At 41.5% G+C, this 21040-nt stretch overlaps 3 protein-coding genes across 17 annotated transcripts; 1 reads left to right on the top strand and 2 right to left on the bottom strand.

The window, feature by feature from the left end:
- Positions 1 to 556: 556 nt before the first annotated feature.
- Positions 557 to 6543, bottom strand: ppp1r3da (protein phosphatase 1, regulatory subunit 3Da). Of its 4 annotated transcripts, none has more exons than XM_086051685.1 (3): positions 6239 to 6543; positions 3419 to 3590; positions 557 to 2094 (listed from the first exon to the last, which is right to left on the bottom strand). In XM_086051685.1, exon 3 carries the CDS (start codon positions 2064 to 2066, stop codon positions 1146 to 1148), a length of 921 nt encoding a protein of 306 aa, XP_085907811.1. In that variant the 5' UTR covers positions 2067 to 2094; positions 3419 to 3590; positions 6239 to 6543; the 3' UTR covers positions 557 to 1145. The 4 variants fall into 4 exon arrangements, with proteins under 4 accessions (XP_085907811.1, XP_085907829.1, XP_085907820.1 ...); XM_086051703.1 differs by having other exon boundaries at positions 3419 to 3566; XM_086051694.1 differs by lacking the exon at positions 6239 to 6543 and adding an exon at positions 4713 to 4783.
- fam217ba (family with sequence similarity 217 member Ba) lies at positions 4487 to 10376 on the top strand. 5 transcript variants are annotated; one of them, XM_086051673.1, is made up of 5 exons: positions 4487 to 4754; positions 7000 to 7160; positions 7248 to 7347; positions 7921 to 7985; positions 8089 to 10376. In XM_086051673.1, the coding sequence occupies exons 2-5, from the start codon at positions 7054 to 7056 to the stop codon at positions 9476 to 9478; spliced, it is 1662 nt and encodes a 553-aa protein (XP_085907799.1). In that variant the 5' UTR covers positions 4487 to 4754; positions 7000 to 7053; the 3' UTR covers positions 9479 to 10376. The 5 variants fall into 5 exon arrangements, with proteins under 5 accessions (XP_085907799.1, XP_085907765.1, XP_085907782.1 ...); XM_086051639.1 differs by lacking the exon at positions 4487 to 4754 and adding an exon at positions 4822 to 4964; XM_086051656.1 differs by lacking the exon at positions 4487 to 4754 and adding an exon at positions 5611 to 5648.
- An 808-nt stretch (positions 10377 to 11184) lies between these two features.
- LOC147152713 (putative tubulin polyglutamylase TTLL9) lies at positions 11185 to 17534 on the bottom strand. Of its 8 annotated transcripts, none has more exons than XM_086051581.1 (14): positions 15046 to 17521; positions 14872 to 14964; positions 14686 to 14797; positions 14425 to 14610; positions 14246 to 14314; positions 14073 to 14166; positions 13949 to 13989; positions 13433 to 13520; positions 13113 to 13171; positions 12809 to 13005; positions 12416 to 12529; positions 12198 to 12316; positions 12055 to 12118; positions 11185 to 11422 (listed from the first exon to the last, which is right to left on the bottom strand). In XM_086051581.1, the coding sequence occupies exons 1-13, from the start codon at positions 15126 to 15128 to the stop codon at positions 12075 to 12077; spliced, it is 1299 nt and encodes a 432-aa protein (XP_085907707.1). In that variant the 5' UTR covers positions 15129 to 17521; the 3' UTR covers positions 11185 to 11422; positions 12055 to 12074. The 8 variants fall into 8 exon arrangements, 7 of the variants coding, with proteins under 7 accessions (XP_085907707.1, XP_085907734.1, XP_085907742.1 ...); XM_086051608.1 differs by having other exon boundaries at positions 11185 to 11391; XM_086051616.1 differs by lacking the exon at positions 11185 to 11422 and having other exon boundaries at positions 11669 to 12118; positions 15046 to 15095; positions 17417 to 17534.
- Between the last annotated feature and the right edge of the window lie 3506 nt (positions 17535 to 21040).

Raw genomic sequence — 21040 nt, 5'->3', positions numbered from 1 at the left:
TGGACGTAAAGATTCTGCCGCCATCTTTAACTGGGAGACCGGCGACCTTTACTGTGTCTGGCTCCAGTAAATTCATCATAACTCGGCAAATTCGTTACCGAGTTTGACACGGATAGGTTTGTTAGAAACATCAGACACCTACGTATTTTTTTTAATAATCTGGTCTTTCATAACATATTGAGTATAAGGGCCTGACCCAATGTTTTAATGTTATCTAAATGTTATTTTAAGCGATCTTCAACAACAACGAACTTGACCTTATACTAAATCTTTTTTTCTTGCTATCACATTGTTGAATAGTGTGGAATTGATTGAAACATAATTAAAAGCTCTGAAAACAAATATTCAAAATTTTAATTTTTACGTATTTTGAAACATTTTCAATAAATGTGAAAACTGAAATATAGGTTAATGTATTTTGGGTTCATATTTTTATATCAGACTCCAGAGAAGTGGTGCCTTGCCAATCATGAACATCACCTCAAGTCACTGAATCTCTACAGTTAAAAATAATAGTACTACTACTTCTATTGCTGAAAAATGATTAACGCCAGAGATTCTTTCACATTTTTATTACACAAAATACTCATTATTTGTGGTTTATAATAACACATGACAAAAGATGTACAGTAAATGTTTTAAAAGTCCCCCCCCCAAACACACACACATACACACATTAGGTTTTGTGAAGATTTGTGGAACATGTGCTTTTCCATGGAGACTTTTTTTTAAGTGACTTACAAAACTGTGACACACATGGCTGGGAAAAAAGTGCTTTCATTTTAAGTAAACATATACATTATGGGATATTTTGTGAACCTCATTTCAAATGCAAGTTCAAACATACATGTGCTTTGTTCAAATACTGCAATATAAAAATGACACAGAAGTTACAGTGGAAGCTGAAATCAAATATTGCAATATAAAAAGACAAAAGTTAAAGTGGAAGCTGCAGGGAGATATAAAGGCTTTTACTGTTAGTGTCAATTTCTCCCACCAAGTCAAAAGTTAGTTAATTCAGAGTCTGTGTAAAAACAAATCTTATTCATTTATATATTCACAAAAAGTGACTTGTTAATATCACAAGGAATTCAATTCATTTTCAGTAAGTGTGCTTTTAATTTTTTGTGCCTGAAGTCAGCATCCTAAAAAAAGTGAACCATGCTATCCTCACATTCTTTGGGCACAGTGTGCTTGTAGTTATGGCAAACTAACTTGTAATTTTCTCCATAATTATTGTCCCAGTATTCGGCTCCACAAACCTTGTACTTGATGGCAAATTCTAACACTGCCCCAGGCTGCAGGAATGGAGGCACAGGCAAGTGGAAACGGAACATATCACAGGTGAGTTGACCTCCTTCTTCACAGATCTTTGTGCTAGTAGAGACCCATGAGGCCTTAGTTTCTGCACAGCTCTTCCACTCTGTAAATGTGTAGCGAGCAGTTACATCTTTTTCAAAATCTAGATTGAGCACTTGGGCGAAACCAATGACACCGAATTCAAAACATAGGACTCTCTCGAGACACACTTTGTGCTTGTAGAGACGATGCAAAAATTCTGGATGATTGCCGGTCTGTTGATCAAAAAGTGGCTGCAAGTAAGGCAAGGTTATCTCCAAATGGCTTCCATCGGCCAACTCTGCAGCCATCAGCAATCTAAAGCTGACGTGATGTGGTACAGATGGTTCATCTCCGGATTTGAAAAACTTGATATCCTCCAGGTCAAGGCCCAAGGAGTCAATAAATCGTACACCAACATGTCTGCATTTCCTTCTCTTTTTTGTGCTAGGTGGCAGAGACTGTGAGCGTTGTTGGATGATGGATTTTGGTATAGGTTCACACAAGAGAGTGTGGACGTCCCGAGAGCTTGGCGTTGACACTCTAGGACTTGGCGGACGGATGGGAATCGGCCTCTTCTCCACATCACTTTTTACTTGCCGCAGCATTTCATTCAGGTTGATGGCCTTACAGGGCTTTGAACGTAATCCAGCGCTAGACAAATGTGTTTCCTGTTCAGATATTGCAGGCAGAATCTTGTCTGGTCCAATAAACCATCCTCTGTCCATGGTGTCATAGACCAGGTGCCCTGCTCACCTGCAAAGAATGTTGGGAATCATTTGACTCTGCTGTATTTATGTGTATACCATACACTGATTTGAAATAAACAGTATACAGCGGAAGTTCAATTTAACGGACTAATATTGGGAAGGGGTTGTACAGAGGATCGTCTGTTAAATTGAACCACTTTTTTTTTGTCTGCCTAAAAACACCCAATACAGTACAAGGTTATTGTTTTATACTTTTTTGAAGTGGGTCAAATATGCCCAGTACAGTACATCATCTTTGGAAATAAATAAACAAAACAAATAAATGAATTTAAAAAGGCTTGAAACTGTTTGAAAAGTTTTAAAGTTTATGCAAGCTTATCTTGCTGGTGCTTGGGGGTATAATTGCATGCAGCTGGTCGCTTTCATGATCGAGGTTATGCTGCATTCAAGGAAGATGGGAATCGGACTTTTCCGATCTCCAACCGGGAATAGTGCACTGGAATGCCCCTTTGAACTTGGAGGTCCAAGTTGCAAAGTCGGGAACAAAGGCCACAGACTTCACCGACTGGGTTCAATTTGACGTCACTCGACAATACCGACCCCCATGGAGACACGTAACCATGAATGGGAAAAATGTAATTTACAAGATTATAAATATCTAATCATCTTTATTTATAATTACATTGACTTAGCTATTCTATATAATTTCATAAAACATGTGATTTGTATTAACTGTGTGAATTTATGACATTATCTTCTTGCATAGACAATATCATTCTTGCAAGTTATTTGGTGAAATTAATGAAATTATTTAAAGATATTCATTTATTTATATAAATTAAAGTAAAAGTCAACCCAAACATATTTTTTTCAAGAATATGTTCCCAGCAGGCCCACTAGTTGAAACACGGCATTCTGATTGTTTGTGAAATGTAAATTAATCAGCAAAATGCACTCATTTTTAGCCATCTCTGCGGGTGGCCATTTTGTCTTCTGTCAACTGAAAATGACATCACAACTGCTCACAACGAACAATCACGGCTGACCTGTTTTCTGAATCTGAGCCGTGATTGGTCGTTGTGAGCAGTTGTGATGTCATATTCAGTCGACTGAAGACAAAATGGCCGTCCCCAGAGATGGCTAAAAACGAGTGGATTAACACTTATTCCGCAAACGCAATATTTATCAGAATGCCCAGTTTCAACTAATGGTCTTGCATAGAACATATTCTTGAAAAAAAAAAAGTTTGCGTTGACTTCACTTTAAGGACATTATGAAGGTTTGCTTGAGGTCAAAATGTGTTGCGATGAACCAGAACAACAAATGATTTATCATAATCAGTGACCGTTGTTGTTTTTGTTTACACTCACCTCTTTCAAGTTGGAACTGGGACAGTCCGAGTGGTATAAGTCTGACTTCCCACCTTCCTCGAATACAGCATAAGTCCGATTTCAGACCACCCTCGAATGCAGTAGAAGAGTGCTTCCTTTATTCACCTCTAGATGCCGTAGAGAAGGGCTTGACAAAAAAAACAACTGTACACTGTACAAAAACAATGTATACACATCATTAAAAAAAACTTTTATAAATATCTTAATGCCAAATTTATTCAGACATCACAAGATTACAAATTACCTTTGGCCTCGACAATTTCAAGGGGTGTCTATCATCTTCCAGACATTTATGATTTGTGTGTGTAACCTACAACGAACTATTGCTTGGGTAACATTGGCCGAAGTGTCCAATGGAATTGCTGCACATGCATTTTCAATTTCTTGTCTAAGGGCCACCAATGCTGTCAGTTTCCTGTGATACACATTCTTTAGGACTTAAACATTTAAAAACCATATGCAGCATCCCAATGGACACTTTACCAAAGCAGTAGTTCGCTGTACCCATACATCTCTGGAAGCTAATGGACTATATGCACGGAGTGGTGTGACGTATTTCCGGTAAAATCTCATAAGGCATCACCCTTTCCAATCATGCCCAGCGCCATTGTTTTGAAGCCGTTTTAATTCAGAGAATTTCTATCAATTGACAACATTTTGGGGTATTTTTTCAAGATTATTTTTATGTGTGTGGTTGCGCGTGTTCGAGAAGAAGAGGTGAGACGACAGTACACCGAGCTATCACTGCTCTGTGCCTACCCAGATCAATCTCTGAAAATATCAAGGCAATCGCCACAGTATTTAGGTGGTGATCAGTCGTAGTTTGCTAACATTAAGATACATTATAAAAAAATTTTTTTTAAATGCACATTAAACATTTTAGACCAGGGGTGTCCAAACTCGGTCCTCAAGGGCCGGTGATCTGCCTGTTTTCCATCTATCCCAGCTGCAACGCACCTGTTTCAAGAGACGATGTTCGTTATCAAGCTTCTTCAGAGCTTGCTGATGAGCTGATCATTTAAACCAGGTGTGTTGCCGCAAGGAGAATTGGAAAAACGGGCAGGAAAGCGGCCCTTGAGGACCGGAAATGGACACCCCTGTTTTAGACTGTCCCGTCAAATAAAAATGATGGCACTAGGAGATCTAAGTAGTTTTAGAATTCAGGTAGTCCTAGTGTTAAACAAATGAGCGGTCCCTGATCTTGTTGAGTAGGTTAAGGACTTAAGGCGAAAGTTACATCACATCAACAGCACGCTCTACTACAGCATCTAACCTGCCCCGGAAGCTTCGGCGGCCATGACAGTGGTTCTCAAATGTGGGTACTAGTGCCCCTGGGGGTACTTGAAGGCACTCCAGGGGGTACTTGAGATTTTAAAATGTGTTTAAAAAGTAGCTGCAATGCAAAAAAAAAAAAAAAAAAAAAGAAAGAGCTCGATCACAGCAGCTGCCTCCTTGCCACCAAGAATGATAAAGATCATCAGGAAAGCACAAGCCCAAATGTCTCACTAAATGCAAAAAGGCTCAGGTCAGTGCAACAATGAAATGTTTAGCGTTGACACTTGATAATGCTGTCAGTCTTATTTTTAATTATTAAAATAGATATTTTCATCTCATATTTTTCAAAATTAAGTTTAATGTTTCTTTTGGAGAACAGATTCTTAATGTGATCGCAAAGGAGGACACTATACAGTATTGATAATTATTCTTGTGTGCACACGTCTTTATAATCAAGTTATTTCTCTTTTTAAGTTACATCTTTTCATTTCCAAATAGTTAGATATGACTCGAAAAGGGACTTCCAAAGTTTAATAAATCAGACATTGATGGCATAGCATGCTGTTTTAAGTCTTTTTGCTTTTTCGCCCAAAACGGCTTTGCGCTCTTTGTTTTATGGGTGGTAGTACATCAATGAAAAAAGGATGAGAACCACTGCCCTATGACATCGAAGGCGGAAGTGCTGAGTGCATATAGTCCATGGCCACCACTCTGAGCACCTCTTGTAATTGTAGAGGCCAAAGCTGCCTTTTATCAGACTCGCTATGTCTTAATAGATTTGGTATTAAAATATTTATGAAAGTTTTCCTTTGACTGACATTACTTTAACTATAAATGACGGCTGTTCCTGCTGTGCGCACTTTGTCCTCTTAGGGGCAATGTGGTGCCATGCATGCATGGAAAACACGCTTACGCTTAGATACAAGAGTAGAAGGTGAAAGTTGCAATTGATCCTTATTAATATCACATTTTTTTCTGAGATTACGAAGAATATATGACATTGACTATTGTTGTATTACTTGTCTGTATGTGTCCCTACGGCGTTTCTGTGTGAATGTTTGTTATTTGAAGGAATATATACTAACGAGTCTAAATTGCCCATCAGCACCGATTCACATGTGAATGTGTGAGTGTTTCAATGGTTGTTCGTCTATGTATCCTGCGAATTGCTTGAGTGGCGACCAGAGAAGTACCCCGCCTCTCACCCAATGTCAGCTGGGATAGGGTACAGAAATAGCAGATAGAAAATGGATGGATGATGAATTCGCAGTTTATCTTTTATATTACACAATGGACACCAGAATTTTCTTCAGAGGTACATAACTTGTCCCCCAAATACAACATGGTGGTCCAAAGTTGATCGAAAGTAGCAGCAGTGTAGATGTACGTGTGCAAACAATAACAGCAAAAGCAGGAAATAACTGGTGGGCGTGTATTCGACGAGTACGTGCAAGGCTGCATGTAATGCATGTTGAAGTTGTGCCTCACTAAATTCAATCAAAACAGACGTAAACTTTATCTCACCATATAAAAATAGTGGATCTGTGTTTCAGGCTGCAGCCTCGACTTGATTTTCCATTCCCGTACGATTATCTCGGCGCCAAGAATAGGACTTGATCTATAACTTTAGCCCCAAACCTTAAAACAAGATAAAGGTACATCTGAGCTTCTTTTGATGACGACCAGTTATCACGCGTGCATTTTAGGAAGCTGCACTTGAGCTGATGTTTTATGGGAGATTGAGTGATCGTAAATTAAGTCGCCCATGTTCAAGACAAATACAGCACGTTTTCTCATATCTGTCTTCTTCCGCCCGAGAGATACACTATCGCTGTTTATTAACAGCTAAGCACACTAACGAACGCAGTCGTATTGTTTGATTTTAAAGGTACGCTTGGACGCTTAAACTACAAGTCCCACAATGCACCTGTACAGTTTACGTCACGACTAGCAGCGAGCCAGTCACTGACAGGTAAACAAACCTGTCGCACTGGGAAGGCGAGCCAAACAAAGCGAGTGACCGTGTTATTTATTTTATAATGGCGATAGTGGAGACGTTCGAAAGGCATACACGTCTGTTGTGCCACCTCTTCAGTGGAATCGAAGCTGATGTGTTGCAGCAAAGAAGAGACTAAATGGTTTGGAAGACTGTAGCAACGCGCTCGACAGAGGCAGCTGTCCACACTGACGCATGATGCACTGCAGTACTTTTCCAGAAATGGGTGTTAACATCCTTATTCCTACAGCTGAACATCTGATCCCATATACCATTTTTCTTTCGCTAGAGTGTTAATTCACTTGGCAGTCTCAAATGACCATCACAGCTGTGAAACTACAACATGGGGCCCATCATACAGGAGCGCGCAGCATCCACTACACTGAAACGCGTCGTTTCCAAAGAGAAGATCCGCGTCAAAAACACCGAAAATAGCGGACCAAATACAAGGTAGGATATTGAATCCACCGTGCTAAACGTGAGTTGTATCGAGCGCATATACTTTGAGGTGACCGTGACCTATCTGTGTTTGCACAGTTTAAGGAAAGGTAAGAAGATGAAGAAAGCAGTCGGCCAAGTGAAAAGTGGCCTGCCAGGACCAGGTCAGGACAAGAACATCGTGGGAACAGTGCAACGGGTGAATTGACATCGAATATGTAGCATAGACAACACTTGTGGTGGGGTGGGAGTGTTAGGGGACGCATATACGTAAAACATATACATAAACTTGGCTTGACTGAAGAGCGGCACGGTGATCGACCGGTTAGCACGTCCGCCTCACAGTTCAGAGGTCGTGGGTTCGATCCCGGCCCCGGTCTCCCTGTGTGGAGTTTGCATGTTCTCACCGTGCCTACGCGGGTTTTCACCGGGTACTCCGGTTTCCACCCACATTCCAAAAACATGCATGGTAAGTTGATTGGACTCTCTAAATTGCCCCTAGGTGTGATTGTGAGTGCGGTTGTTTGTCTCTGTGTTCCCTGCGATTGGCTGGCAACCAATTCAGGGTGTCCCCTGCCTACTGCCCGAAGACAGCTGGGATAGGCTCCAGCACGCCCCGCGACCCTTGTGAGGATAAGCGGTATCGATAATGGATGGATAGACTTGACTGAAATGGTGTTTTGTTTTCACAAAATGGATCGGATTTAAGTGATGTAAAATTTGCTTTTACAATATTTCAAACTGTACTATATGAAAAGGTTTGTTTTTACAGGGGTCAGAGCCGAGGAGTTCCAAGTGTAAATCTGGGACCTCCCGCAACACAAGCAAACTTTCCAGGTACGTTTTGAGAGTACTTTGTATTCTTACCCAAGGGTGTGTTTCGGGTACAGCCAATCACTGAATGCTCACAAGCTTTTCCTCGTGTGTATCTTTCTCCCAGCCCAGCAGAAGTGCAAGATGAAAGACCTCAACTTGGCCAACATTCAAGTGTACACAGAAATGAGGAAATGAGAAACCATCAACGGACGCCACAGTGCAGCACCGAGCTACAGCAGAATCATGGTGGGATGGGCAAGAATAGACGAGCACTCTCTCTCCCCCTCTCCCCGATATCAGGCCTACGACACATGCCGGGGCACCCGCTAACACATTCTCCAGCCCCTATGCCAGAGGCCCTTCAGGACCCCTACAAGGTTGATGACAGTGACAGCGCCAGTGACCTGTCTGACTCAGAGAGGTTGCCTGTACTGCCATCGCCTTGTACTCCTTGTACGCCTCCTCATCTCAATCTCCGAGCTGAGGTCATTAACTCGAATGACTTCCCACCGGACATCCCAGGACCTCATGGGAATGGAGATGATGAAGACGAGAGTGAGACACCTACCCACTGTTACCCAGACTTTCTTCCTCCACCTTTCAACACCTGGAGCCTTAGACAGCTTGCAGTGTTTCTTCATACAGAGGGTCGCGGTGCCCCCAGGCCTAAACCGGTGGGGCCTTTGGAAAAATTCTTGGAGCGATTACTGCAGTTAGAGTGGCTCCAAATTCAAACCGTTCAAGCCGAGAGCAGCCGCCCACCTGGGAGACACACAAGGCCTCAGGCCACATCTGGTCATTCACCTAGACCTCATACAGCTCCATCATCTCGACTTAACTCCCCAAAAGGGCCGCGGCACAGCCAGCGAGCCTTCCCATATGTCATCAATCCGCCGTCACCAGCGTCTGCTGCCGCACAGTCCCGCCTGCCAGTTTGCCCACATTGTCACATTCGCTACCCTTTGTGCAACGGGAGTTGTTCCGCCTACGTCTACCAGCGCCACTCACGTCTCAGCCCTCTGCTGGAGCGTAGAACCAGACCAGGGGCGCCTGTGAAGAGGAGTTGCAGCGAAACACAAGAAGCCAGCAAAGACAGTAGGAGCCAAGGAGCACAAGGCGGAGGTGGAGCCCAAATCCCAGTGAGCCCCTCAACAGGAAAGAGCCATCTCAGGCACATGCATGCAGCAGGCAATGCTCGGAAACAACCCCAGGAATTGGGGACAAACCCAAATGGTAGAAGTCAGGTGAGGAAAAGTCGAGTTGGAACCAACGCTGAGACCGATGTTAAGAAGGAACCCAGCGTGGTTAAAGCAGCAGGTACTGAGAAACATGTTGCAGGGGCAAGTAAGAAAGGGGCCCTCACCTCAAAGAAATTAGAAGACTGGCAGAGGACAGCGGCAGGAGGTCAGGCACCTAAGACCGCCCTGAAAAGAGCCACTAAAGAGCCACAGTCTCTTTCTAAAGCGCCTTCTAGTGGTGGAAAATCAAAAAATGTCCAACCTGCTACAAAGTAGCACGTATACAGTAGGCCTATAGATAGTGCATTACTCTGTGGCCACTTGACACCGGATCTTGAACCTATGCTTGCTTTCTGTGTGATACTAATGGGTTATAATGTTACACCACAGTCCAGATTACTTTCAAGAAGTACCATATGTATAACTATCATATATATCAGAATTTCCAAGCACAACATTGTATGGTATACTAAATAATAATTCTAACGTTGCACTATGTCCAGGAGGATTATTATGTCTCCTCCTCAGAAAACTCATGCAATTTGAACTAAACTACAATACACTGCATAGACATTTCTTATGCTACTAAGGTCTAAAAAGGCATGAACATAACGACTAGTTGCCAGCTTTCAACATAAGTAATTCAGTTACCAGCTATGAAATACATCATTTTTGGTCACTGAATAATGATCATAGTCATTGGTGATACCAATCTTAATGTACTTACGTTTTGCTTTTCAGTGGTTTTATATATTTATTCATTCATTCATTCACTTTGCACTTGGGTGCCTCATTTGAAGATGTGTTCTGTGCATTCATTACATCCTTGTCTGAAAAGCAAGCTTATTAATAAATGGCAGTGTGCTGCGGGAAAGTGTGCTCGTTTCACATGTGTAAAGAGTTTCACATTTTTTGTTCAAAAGGGCTTCTTGTGTATTAAAGCGCCGATGGTTTTCTTTGAAAATGAAGCGTATTTTGCATAGAGCTGAGCTCTTACCAAATTAATGACAGTCATGTTTGCTATGAATGTAAATGCGTATTTTTCCAAATTTTATACACCATAGTTATATTTATGTAACGTTTTGTGTTGGAATTGTATTCATCATTGTCATTATTATGTTTACATGTGTCATACACATCATGAGAAATATTTATTAAAAATGTCTAAATAACAGTATGACTACTGTGCTGTCTCACTCGTGAATCACGTGGTCCAATAGCATGTTATTACTACACAGATGATAGGCCGAGACGTGTATAACAGCAGACTATACATTACACGGTATGTATCCTTTCATTCTTTTGAACATATTTTGTAATTCTGTCTTATTTGTGCATTCTCAGTTAGGACATTCACAAGTCAGGCGATAGAATTGTAAATAATGGTATATGCATTCTGGTTGTACTTTGCTACTGAAAGTTTTATGTGAGAGTTGTGATGTAGGGATGTACAAACATGCAGATGGTTTTCCTTGCTGAATGTAAAAAATATGTTCAGCATAATGATAAATATTGTACACACAAAGGGCAAACAGCAGTGCTCATATTTTTTTATTACAAAATACAAATTTGGAGTTTATCCATCCATCCATCCATTATCTGTACCGCTTCTCCTCACAAGGGTCGCGGGGCGTGCTGGAACCTATCCCAGCTGTCTTTGGGCAGTAGGCGGGGGACACCCTGAACTGGTTGCCAGCCAATCGCAGGGCACACAGAGACAAACATCCGCACTCACAATCACACCTAGGGGCAATTTAGACAGTCCAATCAACTTACCATGCATGTTTTTGGAATGTGGGAGGAAACCGGAGTGCCCGGAGAAAACCCACGCAGGCACGGGGAGAACATGCAAACTCCACACAGGGAGGCCGGAGCCGGGATCGAACCCACGACCTCTGAACTGTGAGGCGGACGTGCTAACCAGTCGACCATCTTATTATAGCCATACCGAGACTTTTTGGAATTTTCACACCTGACTTTAAGATTTAGTATAAACTTCAAAGAAAATTGTAGCAGAGTAATTGTTAGGGCGCTGGGTGTGTGGAGTGTCCAATTGCAGAGAGAGAGACAGGCTGGCAGAAAAGGCGATAGTTTTATTGAATAAAGGTGTTGCAGGGAGCAGTGGTCCAAAAGTCAGCAGTCCCAGGTCAGGGAATGGAATGGAATCCAGTTGTTGGCAGGGCACAGTTCTGGCAGGCAAGGAACAGGGCAAAAACCGATCTGAAGCAAGCAGGGAACAAGGCAGTCAGGATTTGCAAAAAACACTTGGTAGCAACTAGAAAAATGGCTGGATGCACAATCTCGTGAATGAATGAGTTGATCTGGCGACGAGGTGGAGTCAGGAACCATCTTAAATACCACACTGATGGAGATTGGTTTCACCTGGCCCCAGCACACACACACAGGGAGGGGCTCAAGGCACAGAGCCTGGAGACCCAACAGTAATTGAATGATAGAAAGCCAGAGGCCGGTATTTCCCAACCTTTATTGAACGAAGGCACACATTTTAACACAACAAAAATCGCACGGCACACTATCAAACAAAAGTGTCACAAAAATTGTACATACTGAATTCATGATGATCTTATCTCAATTCATTCACACGTTTAACAAAGAGTGAAACCTGGGCCTCTCTAGTTAATCACAAAGCTGATATACTTGCAGGAGTTGAAGAAACAAAATTGTTCTTAAATATTTTTCTTTACCAATGAGGTGAAATGGGATAATTTCGGGGAAACGGCAACCCGAATGATCTCTGCCACAGCACCATGGCCGGAGATCACTTGTGTTGACTAACCAGAACAACAGAGCCATACAGTACGTAATCACGAATTTTCCACGTGTAAACCTACTTGCAGACATGGAAAGGACATCAAACATTCTGGAACTTCCGGTATTCCCAGTCATTCCCACATCCTGCAAAAAGAACATGACATAAGACTTCATAATGTAACAAGTGATAGCACATTTTTAACACTGAAAATGGTGTAAATACCCAAGTATGTGTTGGCCTTTAAACCCTCAAATATTTCTGGATTGATGCCCTCCCTAAAAACAGGTCCATCATTCCACATGAGTTCATATCCACCCACCCTTGTCTCCTTTCCAGTCAACCTAAGGAGGTGCATTACAGTTAATATCTGCAGTGTGGCTTTTCAACATGGTAGCGCACCAAAAAATATTAACATTGCTTCTGACGTTATGGAAATTTACCTTCCTTCCATGTCAACAACATTCACAGTGTCGTCCAGCAATCTGTACTTCATCTCGTAATCCTCTTGACTACTGGGTGTAAGTGATGGAGAGGCATTTACTTCAATCAACCACCTGCAATAAGATGAGGAGTGACATCACTAGCCAAATAGTAAGCAATTTAGAGCAGCGTGAGATTCTCATTTATGTAGAACAGCAAATATTTCAACGAGGTCGCTTAGTAATGATGCAATGTAAACATTTACAGAGAAGTGAGGCAGCTGGATCACTGCCACCTATCACTTTCCCATGTACATACGAGAAGCAGATTTACTTTATTTCTACACTAAAAGATTAGTACTTTGCTTTCTGACATACACACATTGCAAAACATGTTTGTATTTGAACTCACACGGTTTGAGGTTCTCATCCAACATAATGTCATAGCCATAGAGCTCAAAGCAGCGTTTGTCATTTATAATGATCTTCTGTACGCTCTGGAGGCTGCTGATGAAGATGTCATCCATCTGCTTGAACAGAGTTTCCACCACCTGTCTTCCATGTTTTGCAGTCAGGTACCTACGGAGCTTCTCTATCCTCCATTTACAACCCTATGTACAGGAAGACAAGCGTTTAGGATAACAAAGCTGGCATTTTCTGCTGAGATTGCAATAGATATAACATGAACCATTCAACGTGTGTGTTGTAAATCACCCACCTTCTCAGGATCATAGTCGGGTGCTGTTTTTTGAACAGACACATTAGTGAGATGCACATCTGTACAGGAAGCACTCAGGAAAATGCAGAAACGTTTAGCAATTTATGGAAACTAAACATGCATAAGAAATGACCAGTACATTGAAAGTAAAACCTAAGCGTGCGTAAAACATAACCATTTTTTTTCTTCATTCTTTTTCGGACCAGCGGTGCACGTATTCATATTGTAAAGTTTTTATTTCTTTTTTTTTGTACTGCATGTTTGACATAAAGGTTCAATTCATCAATGGAAATACCCCCAAAATGCTGAAAAAAGGATACACTTGTCATCAATACTACTAAGGGAAAAACGTGTGCTCGAGAGGCGAGCAAAGCCTTCTCGATATAGCCATGCCTTCAGGGGAAAGTACTGAGCAATAATATCACATAGTATTAGAAATACAGTTGAGACCAAAATGATTCATTCATTGACCAAATTCTGATTAAGTCATTTTTTCAAATTTGTCAAATAGATATATTTTTGCTGGAAATGACACAAGAACGTGTCAAAAGACAGAGATGTATTCATTTTAAAAATAGATTTGCTATATTCACAACGAGTACTCCAATACCCAATAAATTGTAAGTGTAGAGTAGATTAAAATGCTGTAGATTAGATGCAGAATGCTTTGGATGAATATTTGTATTATTTCCAGCTGAATGATAGCATTAAAAACAAATATAGATTATCTTCAGCTACACATTTGTCCTGCGTATGAATCAGTCTGGTTTTAGCTGTATGAAAAGTAAAATGTCAAATTTAAATAGAATTTTTACTTGTTAAATGTATTTACATACCGATGTGACCATCACATAGACCCGCAGATCAAACTTCCTGCCTGTGGAGCAGTAATGAATCAGTAAATGTATGTATGTTGCTTTCTTTCTTTCTGATAAGTGTATTTTTGAATCTATGATTTACCACCAAGTAGGTAGGGGTTCTCGATGTAACGTTGTGCCACATAACATTCCACTTGAGTTGCATCTTTGTGCTCCTCCCAGCGGCTGCCATCATGCTGGAACACAACGTTATCATCAGATCACAGTATTTACTACTGTAAGACTATCAATTTGTTATTACTCAGAATCACACACCTTCCTCCATTCCATGATGTCCTTCAGTTTTTTAAAAAGGAAGATACCTGCCCCTTGGGATTTTGCTGCCTAGGAAAACATGAAGTGCTGTAAATGAGGTCATTCACATTCTACCGTATACTAAACAAAGGATTCATTCATTCAGTCATCCATTGAATCTGTGATGAATTTGAGCAAACCGGTTTCATGATCCAGGTGCTGCCAGGGTTTCTTTTGAACTCCTCCACGAAGAGATGATACTCATTAGGCAGTGCAAAGGTGCAGGGGAAGAAATCACATTTGGAGCCCTCCATGCAGCTGGCCTCTCTTTCGAGATGCTTCTTGAATCTTTTCAAATTTTTCAACATGAAGTCTTTACGAGTCAACTAAAACATAAAATAGAAAAAAAATAATTACTCAAAGCTGTGGATCTGAGTGATAAAATAAGCATGTGGCCTCACCTCGTAATTGTTGCGAAAGTGGTTTATTCTTATGTGTTCCTCCATGTAAGAATGATCAAAATTCTCCCTCAGCCAGCCAACATCACACCAATGGAAGTCCCATTCGCCATCACTGTCAGAAAAATAACTAAATCAGAACAGAAAATATTGAATACATTGATGATATTTCAAAAGAACACTACGAACTCTTTGACTTCAATCCAGCCTGGTCTTTGTCTCAAGACATCTTGTATGGTGCCAAGTGGGCCACATTTGTAACGCACAGCACATCTTCCCTCCCTGAGGAGACATTGTCACCATGTTGCTGTGTCAATTGTTAAAAAATAAAAACAAAAATAAAACACTAAATACATCACCCACCGCTTCTCAGTGGGCTTGCTGCAGTCCTTGGATGATTTGTACCCAGCTGCCTGAAGGATACGTATATATATAAAAAAAACCATACAGATTCATACTCTAATTTCGGAAGAAATAGCTTACTAAGTTTGATGGGTAAATTGGCAATGTAAACATCCACCTCATCTATGTACTGCCCTGAGATATTTAGGGCAGTGAGCTTCAAAATATACGTGAAACCAAATACAGAAACAATGTTACAATCGACGTTTTTTATTATTATTAAATTCAGCTCAGTCCTGTTAAAATTCAACTTTAAGTACAACATTTGCCTTTTTTAAGAATTGTTTGTTTTCAGACATTTAGGTATAATTTATATTTAACCTTTATGTGCAATGCATTTATATACATAAATTACAATACATACTATGGAAGCCCATTCCCACCAGTAAAGAAAAAGAAAAATTCTGCCAGTAAAAAAAAAAAAAAAAAAAAAAATGTCTTTGGAAGAAGCCCATTCCCACCAGTGGACAAAAAAACGGGTGGGAGGGGGTTCTTTATTGTACTATGTCCGCTAATGTTTGATATAGACGGCATCTGAAGAGACCATAGGTATACCCACCAAGTGCGTGCAACCCTTTGCTTCAACATAATGGGCTATATCGCATAAAGGCCGATAAAACCACAACTCGCACCATTTTAACACACGTTGTCAAATACGAGCATACAATAATAACTTCATAAAGTCAACTTTTGCATGCGGTGATTGCCTGTGGATGGGGGGCTTGCACGTGAAAGTTTTTTTTTCCACAAAAAAAAAAAAAGATTTTCTTTTACTGGCGGGAATGGATTTCTTCCAAAGAATGTTTTTTTTTTGACTGGCAGAATTTTTCAAAAATTTATTACTGGTGGGAATGGGCTTCCATAACATACAGAATACTAGGGATGCAACTAACGATTATTTTAACAATGGATTAATCTGTTAATTGTTTTGTCGATTAACCCATTAATCGGACAAAAACTTGTTTTATTTTCCATCCCTATTATTAAAACGGGACATTATTTCAAATTAATAGTGCAGATAATGCACAGACATACATAATGGTTAAGTTACTGGTTTGGTCCATTGCATGTCACAAATGGGCAAAAATGTGAATCATTGTTTTCCAAGGTAAAAGCAAATGTTCTATTGTGATTCAACACGAAGATAAAACTGGCGAACAATCTGATTTAATATATCTGTTGAGTAAGATTTTTATGCTAATTAAAAACTGGCATGCTGACTCCAAAATTGCAGATGAGTTTTTTTCTAGCACATCAATTTTTTCTCCAAAGCTTACCCTCCAGATAAGCAAAATTCCACTGATTAGCTGTAGTTAGACTGTAGTAAGAAGAGCTGACTACGATTGGACTTATCTACAGATATGTGGCAACTTGTTTGTGCAATCACAATTGAGACAGTGTGTTGAGAGGCGTGTGCAGATCCCAATAGCTCAGTACTATCAATACCTGCAAGCAGAAAGCATAATATGAATTAAAAGGATTAATGCTGGCTTTTCTCTTAACCTAAAGCCTGGTTCACACGGCAGGATATAATGCCCGATTTTAGCCCCAAATCCATGGTCCTTAGGGGAATTAAGTATCTATTTATTTAAGTTTGAGAGTACTATAACGTTTTTAGAAGCACTGCTTGTGTAACAATAACTCACAGTTGAAGATGTGACATTCATTCATCATTCAGTCATTCATCTATCTTCTGAGATGCACAGATTATATTGTTTATTGGAGCCACAAAAGGCGCATCACAACAAGGCTAATAAAATGTAACCTTCGCAAGCACCTAAAATCAAGCTGATCCCTTTAAATTTGACATATTTAGCTACTTTCTTGCAGAATTTTTCTTGACTAAGAGGATTATTCATTCATTCATTCAACTCTGGCGAATCACCAGAATGATGGGAATCACTCCACATATCAAAGACGGCGTCCTGCTGTACAGTAGTTTGGAGATTTTATTTTTTATTAATAGGAAAAAGCTAATAAAAGGACTAGCAAGTCATTAAAAACATTTTTACTGCAAGTATGATCTGTCGAAAGTTGATACAGTAATCGACACAATAGTCTACAATTCCAGCTTTAAGCGCTATTAAACCGAATGAGATGAGATGAGACTCGAACGTCTTAGCCAGCGAATCTAGCTTTAACTACAGTTTTAGTCATTTTAAGGGGATTAAAAACAACTGTGTTTAAAGATGTTTTTACCGACTCATACAGGAGAGCATTATTGCTAACGTGAGCTTTGCTAATAGTGGCCGTAGTTTTTTAATAACACCTCATTCGTAAGCATATACTACATGACATCACAAAACACCGTTTTGTCACCGTTACCGTTTACCTTATTCTTTGACACTAACATGGACGCTTTGATACAGCGGAAGACACAAAAGTAAGAACAGCGAGACCGCTACTGTTGTCATGGTAACTACACAAACTCCGTAAAACGGAATTGCAACATCCTTCCTGTCCAGAGTCTTCCGTTTTAGTTAAAGGGACAGTGTGTAGAATGTTTCGATTTTACAATAGTCATTCGTTCGAAAACCCACGATTAATTTGAGTAATATGCAAATAAAATGTGCTCTGTGTGTGTGTGTATATATATATATATATATATATATATATATATATATATATATATATATATATATATATATATATATATATATATATATATATATATATATATATATATGTATGTATGTATATGTATATATATATATATATATATACATATATATATATATACATATATATATATATATATACATATATATATATATATATAACACGAATGACTATTGAAAAATTGCAAAAAATGGGACAATGCGTGTGATGTCACAGACTTATGCCTCTGTGTCAGCGAGCATTGCTGCATGCGTTGTTTTGGCAATTTTGCTATTTAAAATTACATTAAAAGTTCAGTAAAGTAGTAGTTAAGTAAAACTTGGACTCGGTCTTCCAGTCGATGGGATCTATGCTCCATTTGTACTATTTGCGGCTCCTGGACGATGTGCGGCTTATGCACAGAAAGGCGCTAAGTACAGCAGCTCCACTAAGACAAACTACGTATGAGACTTTAAACATCGATTGAAATATTACATAGACGAATGACAAACTCAGACTTTAAACATCGACTGAAATTACACATATACGAATGATTAACTATGTAATAATTCAATATTTACACTTGGAAGATTTTTTTTTGACACAGGCACAGGAATTCCACCAAATGTCATCAGTTTACCGCTATTTTGGTCAAATCCGCAATCAATTGTGGGTAATATGCTTTGGCTGAGGGGCCATGGATGCTGGCTCAGCTGAAGTGTGGAATAAGGGCTGAAAGGGGCGGGGTGACGTAGCACTTCTGAGAATTGGGACACCCTACACACTCGCAGCCTCTACGAGAATGCGCAATTGAGTGTGGGCCCAAGTTTGCGGGACGTCCCAGCTAGGTTCAGGTCCCGCGTAGACAGCCATAATTGTTGACCAGGCAGGTAAGCGGGCCCAGGATGTCGGCGCCGGTCAGCAATCACCTTATTACGCTCCGCTGTCCTGGAGAGAGCCGCCCGGGTCCCCCTCCAGACACGCTGGGCCCGCTTCAGGTGGTGCTGGACCGAAGGCAAAGAGACCTGGCTTTCCTGCGACGGAAACAAGGACGGTTGGAAACCGTAGGCTGCTTCGAACGGCGACCTACCAGTTGCAGAGGACACCAGGGTGTTGTGCGAATCCTCCACCCAAGGTAAGTACAGGGACCACAATGTGGGTTGATGCAGACAATCACATTGGAGGGCAGCCTCCAAGTCCTGATTGGCGCACTCACTCTGGCCGTTGGTCTGCGGATGATATCCCGATGACAGACTCGCTGACGCCCCAATGGCATGGCAGAATTTCCTCCAGACTCTGGACACAAACTGGGGGCCACGATCGGACACAATGTCTGTGGGTATTCCATGGAGACGAACAACATGGGTAATCAACAACTTGGCAGTTTCGAGGGAGGAAGGAAGCTTGGCCAGAGCCACGAAATGGGCGAGCTTGGAAAACCGGTCCACTACGGTGAGGATCACCGACTTGCCTTTAGAGACTGGCAGTCCAGTGACAAAGTCCAGAGAAACGTGAGACCACGGGCGCGACTGGGTTGGCAAGGGGTGAAGAAGAATCCCGCTGCGGGTTGCCGCGAGGATTTTCCACAGGCGCAGGCCGAACACGCTCCTACAAAATCTGTGACACCTTTTTCCAAGTCCGGCCACCAGAACCTGCGCAAGATCATGGCCGAGGTGTGATTAACACCCGGGTGGCACGCCACGTTGGACGAATGTCCCTATAGTAATATCTCCTGCTGAAGTTCGGCCGGCACAAAGAGACACTCTGGAGGACACCCCTCGGGCGCTGGAATGTCACGAGCGGCTTCCGAGACCTTCTGTTCAATCTCCCACTGGAGCATTCCCACAATACATGAACCTGGCAAGATTGCCTCGTGCCGTGCCTCATCAACCGTGGGGTCATGGAGAAGCGACAAAGCGTCTGGCTTTTGGCTGCGAGATCTTTTGCGATAGGTGAGAGTGAAATTGAACCGGGTAAAAAACAGCGCCCACCTGGCTTGACGGGAGTTCAGGCGCTTCGCAGAGCGAATGTATTCAAGGTTCTTGTGGTCAGTGAATACAGTGAAAGGTTCCTTGGCACCTTCCAGCCAGTGACGCCATTCTTGAAGGGCTAAGACAATGGCCAGGAGCTCCCGGTTCTCCACGTCATGGTTGGACTCGGATGGAGAGAGTTACCTGGAGAAGGCGGAGCAGGGGTGGAGCCTTTGGTCGACTGGGGCCCGTTGAGAAAGTTCCGCCCCTACCCCGTAATTAGAAGCATCAACCTCAACGACAAAAGGGAGATCAGGGTCAGCATGAATAAGCACTGGTGGACTAGTAAATAACTTCTTCAATTCTTTGAACGCTGCATCGGCGCTATCGTTCCACCGAAACTGCAGGTTGCTGGACGTTAAACGAGTTAAAGGAGCTGCGACCTGAGTGTAGTTTCTAATACACCTCCTGTAGAAGTTAGCGAAACCAAGAAATCTCTGTAACTGCTTCCTAGAGGTAGGGGTTGGCCAGTCTACCACAGTCCGTTTCTTAACCGGAGCAGCTCGCAGTTGTACCTTTCCAATGATAAACCCCAAAAATGGTACAGATTCCACGTGAAATTCGCATTTCTCGGCTTTAACGTACAGTCGATTCTCCAATAACCGCTGAAGGACCTTACGGACATGTTGTCTATGTTCCTGAATATCCTTAGAAAAGATCAGAATATCATCTAGATAGACGAAGCAGAAGACTTTTAGCATATCTCTGAGGACATTATTGATAAAACTCACTAAATATTCGAAATGACCGAGGGGTGTCTTGAACGCCGACTTCCACTCATCACCTTCTCTGATACGGACCAAATGGTAAGCACTGCGCAAGTCTAATTTAGAAAAAATGGTTGCAGACTGCAATGGGGCGAAAGCGGAATCCAACAAGGGAAGTGGGTACTTATTCTTGATCGTGATGTCATTAAGACCTTGATAATCTACGCACGGTCTTAGTGTCCTGTCTTTTTTTTTTAAGTGGACGGACGAATGTGGCCTGCTGTCAGTGCACCGGAGATATAATCCCTCAATGCTGCCTGCTCTGGTTGCGACACTTGATAGAGGCGAGAACTAGGGAGTGCCGAATTAGGCGCAATGTCAATGGCGCAATCATATGGCCGATGTGGCGGTAAGGTTTGTGTAAGGTCCTTACTGAACACCTTCTTAATCATGATATTCGCGTGGCACACGACCCATATTAATTTCCTCCTCCGGAGGTACGACCGATAGTGTGTTCTCCGGCACAGTGGACTTAAGACAATGAGCATGACAAAACAAACTCCAATTTTCTATAGCTGGGCGACCCCAGTTAATGTGCATCTTGTGCCATGGTAGGCCTAA

This window comes from Filicampus tigris, chromosome 1, assembly GCF_054856515.1.
Source record: "Filicampus tigris isolate MCC_2025a chromosome 1, RoL_Ftig_1.0, whole genome shotgun sequence".
In the NCBI taxonomy this organism is placed as follows: Eukaryota; Metazoa; Chordata; class Actinopteri; order Syngnathiformes; family Syngnathidae; genus Filicampus; species Filicampus tigris.
The sequence above is the reverse complement of the archived record's forward strand: the minus strand, read 5'-3'. Positions and strand labels throughout refer to the sequence as shown.

Bases quoted from the DNA above. Each gene is read 5' to 3' on its own strand.
- ppp1r3da (XM_086051685.1), bottom strand. From the start codon at position 2,066: ATGGACAGAGGATGGTTTATTGGACCAGACAAGATTCTGCCTGCAATA.
- fam217ba (XM_086051673.1), top strand. From the start codon at position 7,054: ATGGGGCCCATCATACAGGAGCGCGCAGCATCCACTACACTGAAACGC. The intron at 7,161-7,247 runs GTAGGATATTGA...GTGTTTGCACAG, and splicing joins AATAGCGGACCAAATACAAG to TTTAAGGAAAGGTAAGAAGA. The intron at 7,986-8,088 runs GTACGTTTTGAG...TCTTTCTCCCAG, and splicing joins AACACAAGCAAACTTTCCAG to CCCAGCAGAAGTGCAAGATG.
- LOC147152713 (XM_086051581.1), bottom strand. From the start codon at position 15,128: ATGGTTTTTTTTATATATATACGTATCCTTCAGGCAGCTGGGTACAAA. The intron at 14,798-14,871 runs GTTCGTAGTGTT...TTTTTCTGACAG, and splicing joins GGCTGGATTGAAGTCAAAGA to TGATGGCGAATGGGACTTCC. The intron at 12,317-12,415 runs GTAAATTTCCAT...GCACCTCCTTAG, and splicing joins GTTGTTGACATGGAAGGAAG to GTTGACTGGAAAGGAGACAA.